The 12,296-nt window shown below is 31.3% G+C and overlaps 2 protein-coding genes across 4 annotated transcripts in view; one reads left to right on the top strand and one right to left on the bottom strand.

Moving 5' to 3' along the window:
* Positions 1-12,296, top strand: part of LOC126833221 (gastrin/cholecystokinin type B receptor-like) — a 90,683-nt gene that overhangs the window by 71,431 nt on the left and 6,956 nt on the right. For all 3 annotated transcript variants that reach the window (XM_050564419.1, XM_050564416.1, XM_050564417.1), the window contains exon 3: positions 4,494-4,636. In XM_050564419.1, the coding sequence (XP_050420376.1) occupies positions 4,494-4,636 (143 nt within the window). The remainder of the gene's footprint in view (positions 1-4,493; positions 4,637-12,296) is intronic.
* Positions 3,670-11,057, bottom strand: LOC126833222 (succinate--hydroxymethylglutarate CoA-transferase). Its single transcript, XM_050564420.1, has 4 exons — positions 10,293-11,057; positions 8,228-8,553; positions 6,083-6,390; positions 3,670-4,972 (listed from the first exon to the last, which is right to left on the bottom strand). Exons 1-4 carry the CDS (start codon positions 10,694-10,696, stop codon positions 4,748-4,750), a joined length of 1,263 nt encoding a protein of 420 aa, XP_050420377.1. The 5' UTR covers positions 10,697-11,057; the 3' UTR covers positions 3,670-4,747.

The following is a 12,296-nucleotide window of genomic DNA, read 5'->3' as shown; positions in this document are numbered from 1 at the left end:
TTGTTTACTCTGTTAATGGCTGTTGTGCTTTTTCAAAATTCTCTGTATTTTGCTCTTCCCTTTCTATATTTGCAATTTCCATTCATTTAAAAAACACCTGTTACTGTTGTGTGACATCGATTGATCGATCGAATGATTTAATTTGTATGCTTCCTTTTTACCTGTCGAATATTTGGTTCTAACATATTACAAATTTTCCTTTCTTATTAAAAAATGTCTGGAAATTTTTCAGTTTTCTTTGAACATATTTTTCCCATAGTCGGCTTCTTTGTATAATATTTTAACTTTGTCGAATTGGATGTCATGTCCACTGTTATCAAAACATAATTGTATACAAAATGGAAATAAATATCACAAAATGTAGAAACTTACATTTTGAGTTATGTGAGCCTCGTGGAAAATAAATACACATTCAGTACCCATAAAATTAATTTAAAAAAAACCAAATAAAACACACAAAAAAGTAACATTTTTAATCTGCCTTTTTATTAGGTAGAATGTAATAAAAATTCGACAACAATTGTTTTGATAGAAGTTAAATAAAAAGAATTACGATTAACTTAATTACCCGTAAAGAACAACATAATGTTTTTATTTGTTACTATGGGCAATTACATTAAACTTTGAGTACTAACAACGTATTAGGACCATTTAAGTAGATCAAAAGAAATGTTTTGCTTTTAAAGAAGTATAAACATCTGTATAGGCACATATTATTATAATGGTTTTTTTTTCTAATGAAATATTACATAAATAAAAAACCTTTTTTGTATTAGAATTCAGCTTCTTTATGAGCTTAAACCGTTTTAATGTTCTTTATTGAAACACAATCCCCTAAAAGGTTATTAAGAAAATCCCTAGATACGATCGAATACCCTTTAGACAGTTTATCTGTACATCTTATTACTATAATTATGACATGTTCTACAGGCTTGACGTTTTAATAACAAAACCTGACTTAAATAACGAAAAAAAAAAAACCGCGAGAATATTATAATTTATAACACAAGCGGCATCGCGCTCGAGCAGTCCGTACTATTTATTACAGTTTTACCATCATCATTTAGTCTGCCATTTTGTTTATAGTTTCATAAAGAGTTAAACGATTGTCACGAATTATTTTTAAGCTTGTACATTATAATTTTTTACTATTGAAGATGACAATCTTTGACCGTCCACCCCGTCCTTATCTTCTTCACAACGCAGGCAGACACTTCATCCGGTGTTTGGCTACAATATTGGGGGACACACTTCAAGTATAAAGATTGCTTTTACCTTATACATAATATTTTTTTGTAGCCAGTTGTCCGTCTCCTATATACTGATATAAATAAACTTTATAAACATTTCAATGAAAATAAATGGCGTTTGAAATAAATATATAAGCTAAAAATAAATGTATATAATATTTTAAAACATGCGTACGTTATAATCTTTACTCAAACGTGAACATTATTGATTAGTTCTGTGAATAAAAAAAAAAGACATTTGACATATTCAATTAAAACTACCCTACTTTACTTTATTAGCAAAAATTACAAAATCGACGGAGCTACGCATATGCAATAATGGTACACTGGTGTATTTTATAACAATAATAATGTCCTACATTAATGAACCTCATATACAATGACTAAGCATGGTCAGTGTTAACATTACTGTCGGTGAAATGATTGATAGGTTTTTCCATACAAAGGCAATTGAGATAAATGTCAACTAGCTACAATAATATATAATAATGACATTTATTTTATTATACGTTAAGAATTATATACAAAAGAAACTAATGAACCATACGTTTACATTACTTATTTCAATTAAAATATAATATCTTAACTTCTCTTATTTTTATTTTTTTTTTTTTTGAAGCAATACAAAATATTTACTTATCAAGCTACCTTTTTTTTTAGTTGCCTCTATGTTTAGGCATATAATTACTCAAACAATAACACACTTTCAAGTATATATTTCTTTGAAGATACTGCTTTATAACATTAAAACTCAAAAGTGTGTAATTTTTATTTTAATAATTAAATGTAGATTTCAATACAACGTCAAAGCACATTGTCAATAAATGTTTTTAATTCCAAAAATCCCTTTCAGTCCCAAAATCACATCACGCCTGGCCATTAAAAAATAAGATGTATGTAACAATAGGATATTGTTGAATAATAATAATAATATTTAGATAAATATCGCAAATCCAAACTTGATTAATGAAACACCTACTGAATCATAATTAACTCATCCTACCAAAAGTCTGAATTTATAAAGTGTGGCTTAATGTTTTTCAGTAGTTTTTTTTTATAAAAGCAGGACAAAGAATTGAATTACCAATTCAATTTATAGTTAAGATTATCGCTATAGCTGCCTAATAATTCAAAGCGTAAATTGAGTATTAAAAAAAAAAAATGTGGAAGTATCCAAATGTATTACATCCATAAATTTACCAAATATAATTAATAATTTAAGCGAAAATAATTTTTTAAAAAACTACGATACATTTAGATCATAGTCGCATGGGTATCGTCAGAGAGTAAACGTTTATCGGTGTCACCATTGATTGTTGTAGGGTATTTTACTAATGGTTTGGAATCTAAAATGTATTACAAATATGCTTTAGAAGGAATTTCATAACATATGTGATGTATTTTCTGGTGAACATAAAATCGGCTCTCATGATAACGATCGGAGGATTAACAGGAAAACGTAACAAAGGACAAAAGCCCGTAACGAACCTGACCTAAGCAATGTTTTACTATCCAGTATCCTCGTTGTCAGGTAGTTGGGCATTTTTTTCATTTCTAAAAAGTTTTCAAGTAAATTTCGCTGAGTTAAATAATTGTTTACCTGATGTTTAATATATATATATATATATATATATATATATATATATACGAAATCTCGTATATTGATTACTTAATAAAAACTTAATTAAATAAGTATAATACGAATATTATACATCACAATATAAAATGTCTATATTATTATGTCTTTTATTTATAAGAACACGTTAAAATAAATACAATTTTTTTACTTTAAAAACACACATGCCGTAAAAGATCCAAAACATATTTTAGACGGCTGCTCAGAAATATTGTACTGATAATATTTTTGGAGCAGTTTATCGGCTAATGTCAGGTGAACAAAATCGATCGGCACAATACATATACTGTTAGAATAGTAGGCCGGCACCCTTCTAGTCCGTGTCTATAGCAAAACTCCACTTATAATAAATACAATCACAACCAAGACATTTATAAGCCAAATATATGAACAATAATAGCTTTTTTTCCAATTTTTACAAAACATTCAAAAAACAACATTTAAATAGTAGAATGATTTTCTCTTAAAAAGCGATAAATGATGAAGTCAACAAATATCGGTATTGTCGAATGTTTTTTTTGTATAATTATTATGCTTATTATAACACTGTTATGACTTTTTTATTGTTAAAGATAATTGTTTGTGAGACTTAACTGAAAATAAAATATTTCATCCTTTTTTTTTTTAACAGTACTCCTCTAATGCCCTATTATTCACACAAACAAAATTTCAATTTTGATGTTATGTACAATAATACCATTATAATATACTCAATAAAATGATACACTAAATATATGTTTTTCTAGAAAAAACTTAAGCTTGTGGTTATATATTATACAATAATAGAATATTTAAATAAACCCTTAACTACAAAAATCCTCAGTCTATTGTATGGTAACATTGCTGCAAAAATATGTATACAGGATTTTTGTGGTTTTATTGGTTCATTTAAATATTTAATTATACATTTTTATTATTTTAATAAAGTATAACAAACCTAACCTTACCAAAATTACCGATTTCCAAAATATCCAGAATTAACATCGACATAAAGCGTCTGTAGGAAAGTTTAAGTGTCCATTTACAATATAAAACATTGAATATAAAGTGGTACGTCCGGTGGGAGATAACTAATTAATAAAATCTTGACAAAACCAAGAAAAAAAAGAAAAAACCATAATAATATTATAAAATCACGTGACTGTCTAAAATAGAATCTATAAACTTATCTAATAGACCAAATACGACAATAAATTATTAGACCGAATCCGGGTTTTACTCTCCCCACACTTTTTATAAGTAACGGGAATGTTTGCAATAAAAAAACTACCTATTGATACCAGGCCCCAGCACCTAAACTGAGGGGGAAAATTAAAACCAACGATGGTAACTGTCAACTATTAACCGTAAATTAGTGTGACTAAGTAAAAAAAGTTTTTATTTTAAAATGAAAGGAAAAATAAAATAATTGTTTGGAAAAGATGATGAAGTTTTTGGAATTCTAAAAATTTGTCTCACAACGCCTAAAAATGCCTATTGACCGTAACGGCTTAATCCACCCTGTTGATTCCAACAATACAAACAAACCGATTAAAATGTATTAAAAAAAAACCAATACTTATTAAAATATATAAACGATTTGTTTAATTATTTTTTTTCTTTTACAGCGTAACAAACTATTTTTTGGTGAACCTCTCAATCGCTGACCTTCTGGTAACGTTCATATGTATGCCCATGGCCGTTTGCCAGTCAATCACCGGTTTGTGGCTGTACGGCGAACCTATGTGCAAATTGACATCGTACTTGCAAGGTAATTTGGATGTACTATTTGTTTGTCTATTGCTCAATAAAAATGGTATGCATTTAAAAAATAATCGACGCGGCGTCCACGGCAATACAATAATGATATTATTATCATTTATCACACTACTCCTTCGGAACGCCATTGATCGATTTCGTTTGTATCGTATCCCAGTGAAATCAACACTTCATCCGTGTGCTGGCCCAACAACGGAGGTTCTTTCGTGACTGCGTTGCTGGTGTCCTTAAAAGTTACCGCTGGTCCCACCATTTTCACTTTAACGCCATAAGAACAGTCTAGCTCTTGCACGAGTCCGATGTCCTTGACGTGTTCGTTGTTAAAAGCCTATGAAAGATAAAGGAAAGTTATTGAAATTAGCTTTCTGCTAAATCGATGGCGTAGTGTCAGAATATCATAAGTGTATATTTCAGGAGAAATGAATTATGTATGAGTGAGACTTATAATTTTATAATGGATATGGTTTTATAGTAATATTATTATCAAACACTGCTCCTATAAAATTGATAAAGAATGCACTTGGTCTAATTTACACCAACTTAAATTAAAGATGAATAAATTATAATTTTACTTATTTTATTAATGCAGTTATAATAGTTAATTTGATATTAAAACCGATGGGCAGTGGTCTATTATTATAAATATTGGTCGAAGAAAACTGATTTTTTTACTGGTTAATTTTTTACTAGTTAAACTATAAGTACAGCTTTAAAACAAAAATTACACTTTTTTTACTCGTGAGGTCACTTACATTTATTATACACTTTTTATTATATATTTTTAAAAAAAATGTAATGATAAAAAGTATAAAGATTTAATACATATACATATAATAATATAGGCCAAGACTTATTAAAATTATATTATTAGCAATTAACTAAAGCCATTTTTAGTACTAAATATATATAAATATCTACTACTCGAAGTCATTATCGCAAGTCAAAACAAAGTAGCCGCTAATTACAGCAAATAATGTAGGTAATAGTGTCCATTAAATGTTTTAAACACCCAACTCTCAAACCCTTTTAAATATATGATTGATCATATTTGAATTCAGCGACTTCGAAATCGTATTAATTGACCTATTTCATAGCCTAAAATTTATAAAATGTTCATTTATGAATTCTATACCACTGTAAGGCGCGCCATTTAATAACTTTCCATCTTTTTCTACCCTGTTAAGGTAATTGGAATTTAAATTAAACGTAAGCTTATATCTTAATAATTTAACTTGACCTTAATTAAGTTAATAATAATAATAATAATATTAATCGACCACTTGTCAAGCCTAAATATTTTTTCCTTGGATATTAATTAATGTCAACAGTTAATATTATTATGGAAGTCAAAAGAAGCAAAGACAACACTGAAGATTAATTCGGAATAAATGTCGACTTTTGAAATAGTTAAAAGTATATACTTGTTATGTACTCGTACTTGTGTCATGTCGTTAACCGGTCCAAATGGGAAAGGCACTCCGTCAAAAACTTCAACCCATTCGGAATTGGTTTTGGAAGCTAAAATCGGTTCAATGATTTCGTACAGTTGTTGCCTGTGCTCCACTCGAGCTGCGTTGCTGGCGAACCGTTCGTCTACAGCCAATTCCGGCAAGCATATCTTTTGGCAAAACGACAGGAACTGAGCATTGCTAGCCGCACCAAACGTGAAGAAACCGTCATTAGTCTTGAACGCTTTGTAAGGCACAACACTCTCATGTTCGGTGCCCCATCGTTTAGTTTGAATACCTTAAACATACAAAATTAAAAACATTTTCCACGTGTATGGTTTTATAAAGACTTTACACATTGTCGTTAATTCTTTTACACCCCGCACGTGAGACAAGAAACGCAAATTGATGCAATCCTTTCCGCTCTCATACATTTTATAAATTGTTGCCATTACAAACCCATCAAAGTTGATCCGAAATAAGGGGAAATTGGCAGATAACAAAGTAGTGGTTACTTTATTGATTAATAAAGTAGGTCGAGCCAATAATATATTATGTGATAACAGTAGTGAATAATAAGGAGTACTAAAGGTAAATAACTTAGTTAATTTACAATGGATGTAACGATACGTGTTATTGCCCGTATGTCGAACTGTGACCAATGTAAACTCCCATTACCGACGCATTTCAAGTAACAATGCACATGACAGACTATGATTGACGAATAGTGGGCATGCACACTATAAGACACTTGAAAATTCAAAAAAGGAAAGAAAGGGACCAAATTGATTAATTATAATACACCCTCCCTGTTACAAAAACTATATTATTTAAGTAAAACTAATAAATTAAGTTGGTAGTAAAAATAAAACCTTCAGTTACTCTACTCGGGCTATGGATGGAAGTGTCAACCGCAATACGTTTATTTCTCGAGCACAGTTTCTGAGAAATAATTATTGATTAAAAGCAGCAATTAATCCGGTCCCGTTTCTGCTCCGACGTAAAACTTTCTTAATGACGTTATCTAATTTTATAGTTCTTTGCGAATTCAATTGCAATCATTAGAAAAATTCGTCCACGGTTACGGATTATAGCATTGGTATATTTTTTAGTAGATATACATAGTTAAGCGCGTTTTCTCCATAATAAAATATTTATAATTTATATTCTATATTAGACGGCTAAGCACTTACAATAATTACTGGTAATTAGTGTTCATTTCACAGTAATAATTAAATACAAAAAAAAAATACTACACCGATTAAACAATTTTACGAACTTGAAGACAGCCGATGCGCTTCATACATTATAATATTAGATGGGCATAAAAAAATCTGTTAGCAAACAGATAAAAATGAACAATGTTTTTATCTCTCCCACTAGATAAACACAGAAAAGAAGCATTATAGTTGTTTTACGAATATTTGACTCGTTATGCATTTTCAAGATACGTATTTTTAATGCATACACAAACTTCAAATAAAGACTATTCAAATTAACAAACTATAATAATAATAACTGTATTATAAAGAATAATAATTTTAAGTACAGTATAAAAATAATAATAAGTATAACATTATACTGCACTATCACTTTAGAGTTTAGTTTTAAATTATCAGTCAGTTCTAAGTTCTTCCATAATTGTATTAGAAATATAAATAAAGGAGTATAGAAAGAGGAGTAAATGAAGTAGCGCTATTTTTTTTAGTGATCCCACTTTTTGATCCGACACTAAAAAATCTTTTTAAAAAAAATTAAAACTATAAACGAAAGTACTTAACTAATCTGGGTCCAATGTGACCATCAATCCTTGTTAAAAATGAGACTATTGTACGATAATATGGACGAATTCTGTCAGTTGAGCCTAGTTTTTTTTAGACTTAAATAAACAAAATTAAGTTCGTAATTTCTCTGTTATACAATAATCAATATTCGAATTAGATATATGGTTGGAAGTAAACAACCGCTGGCAAAATATGGGTGTTCAACATTTTTAAAATCTCAAACCAAAACGCTTGGAAATGCTGAAATTTCTAATTTTTTCTGTTTTTTCTGTCCTAACATGTTTTTTAACTTTAAGTATAACCACTTAACCAAATGAAACCAGCTATTTCGGATAACATTAGAAACTTTACCTGCGTTCAAATAGTTGGAAGCCAAATTAATCATCATGGACAGTTGCGTGGACAACAGGTCACAGTCGATTTTATCGCCTGTCCCGCGGTGCAGGGCTGCCAAAATAGCCCCGTGGGCATACATTCCTGTCATCAAGTCTGTGACAGGCACTGCTGCTTTAGCCGGTTCGGCGTGACCGGTGGCGTTAAGGAAACCACCGATAGAGGCAGCGATGACGTCGTATCCTGGTTTCTTATGCCAAGGTCCCTTTGATCCGTAACCGGATATCGAACAGTACACTAATTTCTCGTTGACTTTACGCATGTCCTCGTAGCCCAATCCGTGTCTAACCCGACAGTAAAAAATAAAAAATAAAAATAGCTTCAGTTCTAGCCTGAAAAAATTGTTTTGGCGACGATAGGTTGAATTAGGATAGGATAGAATAGGACAAAGCAGCACAGGATACATTTTTTTTTTATCTTAAAACACCGTCACGCTTTTTACCATTTTATTCTGTCCCAAATAACCTGTCCAGGTTCAAAAATCGACCAGAAGTCATGTATAGTCCATGTAACATAACATAACTTCAGTTAGACAAAATTAAAAAGCCATTAATAACCGATAAATATAATGTACAACTACTACAACAGTTATCTTCTTCCTTCCTCTTCTTTCGTGGTATCGGTCTTTAGGACCACCCACCAAACACATTTGCCCCCATCCCTCTCTGTTCATTAACAACGCTCTCCACTCTATCCGGCCTTCTCTTTTTTACGGCTACCTTTATTCATCGCACCTTAAACTCGGCCTTACTCCATGTGGAGCCTATTACCGTACCCTCTTCAGAAATAACTCTACCTTGCGACATGCATGTCCCGTAAACTTAAGTCTCTTATTGATATTTTCAAAGTGTTTCGCTATTTTTCTTTTCATAATTATTTTCTATAGGTACCTAAAACCATCCTATTTTGTTTTCGATGATTGTCGAGTCTTGAAATAAAAGTCAATATATTATAAAGGCAAACAATAAAAATATATAAGCTATATAAACAAGTACGGATCGGCGGTTGCAAATGCAATTATTTGTCGATCGACCATGATAAATTGTGGAAAAATACAAATGTGAATTTCCTCAGAGTTCCCGAACAGTTAATATAATAGCACTATATATATATGGCGTTAAGCAATAAACTTTTACCCGACGAAGAAGTTCTCACAGCTATACAAACACTTAGTCTACTGTCAAAACTTTGAATCTATAAAAAAAATATTAACAACAAAACTTTAAAATTTTCCCCTTTTGGATTTCTCTATACGAGATTTTGCAACCATTTTCGAGGTCAACAGCCCGGCCATGATGTTGTATCCAAAAGCGTTAGTTTACAAAACTCGTTTTTGTTTTAAGTTATTAGTTAACTGTCTAACTCCATGAATTACGCAATTCAAATTTTTAAAATACAGATAACATAAATGTCAAAGTTAATAACGAAAATTATTTGTTTTTAAATAATAATTATAAAAGTTACTACCAGAATTTAAATTTAAACTACTTCAACTAGAGGAATATATTATCTCGCGTATCCAAGTTTTGAAAATTGTTTATCGTCAGAAATTTAATTTTACGAGAATCGTTTTTACATTTTACTACACGTGTACTGATGTATAAAAGAAGCCAAATCTAACTTTACTGGCCGTGTTCTGACAATTACCGTTTATATTTTTTCTGATTTAGGATGTATTAAAAAGGAAAAACGTTTTTGAACAATTTTAAGGTGACCGAATAGAGTAAATTTAATACGGTAACACATATCTACTGATAAAAGTAGGATACACATTTTTCGGCTCATAAAAACGGGACGCTATTGTTCACTAAAATAGCCCGTTTCTTTCAGGAGTGTTTCGACTGTAGGTAGGTCCACTGATTACAGTTTTCTAATCCTTGAGCATTAAAAAATATTAAACAGTATAGCACTAAGCAAAAACACTGGGCCAATAACAATAAAATCAAAAAGCTCAATACAAGCAGACAGCGATAGGAAAGAAAAGAAGTATTGCACCACCGTAAGAGTTAAACGCATCGCTCACCTGTCCAATGTGCCGGGGACGTAGTTTTCGACGAGGACGTGCGACGACTCGACCATTCGGCGGAGTAACTTTTTACCGGAAGGTGTCCGGAAGTCCAATGTCACGCTCCTCTTGTTCCTGTTCAACGCCATAAAGTACCAACTCAGGGGTCCGTGATCCGGCACCTGGGCGAAAGGCGGTCCGAACCTGCGGCTCTCGTCGCCGATCCCGGGCCTTTCCACCTTAATCACGTCCGCACCCATGTCGGCCAGGATCATCGTACAATAAGGTCCCGCCGCTATCCTGGTCATGTCCAACACCCGGATGCCTTCCAGGGGACGTGACTTGCTTCCGGTTCCGACGGCCTGACAGTACGTCCGGTTCGTCAAACCTCTCTGCTGACACAACCAACGGAACACTCCCATAATAGCTGTTATCGACAGACAGCTGTGCTAATTCCTAAAGTTGTATAAAAAAAAACTACTCGATTGACTCGAGTCCTCGAAAATGGCAGCAGACTGAGGCGGTCACGGGCTCAGAAACTCTGAGTCAGTTGCATTCGTCTTTATAATACTGACGACAACAGTCACTATTTCGAAACACTAATTATATATTATAATATTATTATGTATTGACAATTATTTAATCGACACAAAACGAACGAATCACGTACTATGTTATCTAAAAACAATATGGTTTAATGTTTACTGTCTACCGATTAGCATACAAGCGGCGAACACACACGTACGCGCATGCTCAATGACAAGCCGAGACTGATACACAATGTTATGATTAGCATGCAGTAGCAGTTGGTTTAATGTTCACTGTTTTTTTTTTAATCCCAATCTTTCTGTATGCGAAAGTATAATAATACTAGGTTCAGTCAATTGGTGCAGTGGTGCCGCGGACGAGAGAAAAAAACCGGTTGATTGCCGTTGTAAAATAAGTTAGATAACTACTATTGATTTTATCGAGAAAGAACGCGCGCTGTACTGCAGGGAACTATTTCCCGATTATTATGTTAGGTCAAAGTTTAATTTCAGTTTTACTATCCCCATTACTTGTTTCACATAAAAATGTTATAAGGTATACTAGTAAGGCGTATTGACATACTCTTGTCAGTATCAAATACTATTTTATTTTCAAATGTTTAAATAAATAAATAAATGAAGAAATGTTTAAAGTGTCAGCATTCTAGGACAACTCTAAGTGGTTCCTATAGAGCCATATATTCCCATTTGATTAACATGTAAAAAATGTATTTTTCATAACTTCAAAACTTATAAACATTCTTAAATTTAAAAAAAGATTCTGAAAGCTGATACTTTCACCTTTAAAATGCTTTACTAGACATTTAAGCATGTTAATTGTTATTGATAGAAACAATGGTTTGAAGAATGAAGATACATATAAATACATTATTAGTCATTGTTTATTATTGGATTGCCTAACATTAAGTCATGGCTTATAAAGTACATACAACAAAATATATATAATTTCACTATTGGATAGAATGTTTAACGAGGAAGGTTAAGGTGTGTAAATTTGTGGGTACTTTGTTACAATTGTATTTATTAACACGGGCGAAGCAAATAATTTCCAAACCTCAACGTGTAAGAAATATGAACTTTATAACTCATAATTATTGTAAAAAATGTATGCTTACTATTTTTATATCGTAATTTGTGTGTGTTTATTTAAAAAATAATTTATGATTACCTGTACATGAACATCATAGTAAAAGAACAATAATTTTAAATTAAATTAAAATTACCATTTAATTAGAAGTAATCATAGGTGTTTTAACGGATAATCTTTGTTTAAATTACACAACAAGACACACGTGTGCAATTAACTAAATAGGCCATAAATAATATTCTTCACGGCGTTTGTGGTATAATTAACAAGAACTTATTTAACAACAACGTCTATGCACGTGTATGTACAAAAAAAATCGAACATGTAAAAACGTCAATCCAATTAAATACCTACCTCTAAAAGTAAATCGACTTTTCATTAACAACT

The sequence above is a fragment of the Adelges cooleyi genome, unplaced genomic scaffold, assembly GCF_023614345.1.
Source record: "Adelges cooleyi isolate 19-005CV unplaced genomic scaffold, UGA_ACOO_1.1 ACOO_flye_CR_arks_rails_tigmint_CR_PRNA_2, whole genome shotgun sequence".
NCBI lineage: Eukaryota > Metazoa > Arthropoda > Insecta > Hemiptera > Adelgidae > Adelges > Adelges cooleyi.
Note: the sequence above shows the minus strand (reverse complement) of the source record. Positions and strands in the feature narration are given on the sequence as shown.

Coding starts and splice junctions, on each gene's coding strand:
- LOC126833222 (XM_050564420.1), bottom strand. CDS start 10,696: ATGGGAGTGTTCCGTTGGTTGTGTCAGCAGAGAGGTTTGACGAACCGG. Junction 8,554..10,292: donor GTCCCCGGCACATTGGACAG/GTGAGCGATGCG, acceptor CTGTCGGGTTAG/ACACGGATTGGGCTACGAGG. Junction 6,391..8,227: donor TTCCAACTATTTGAACGCAG/GTAAAGTTTCTA, acceptor TGTATGTTTAAG/GTATTCAAACTAAACGATGG.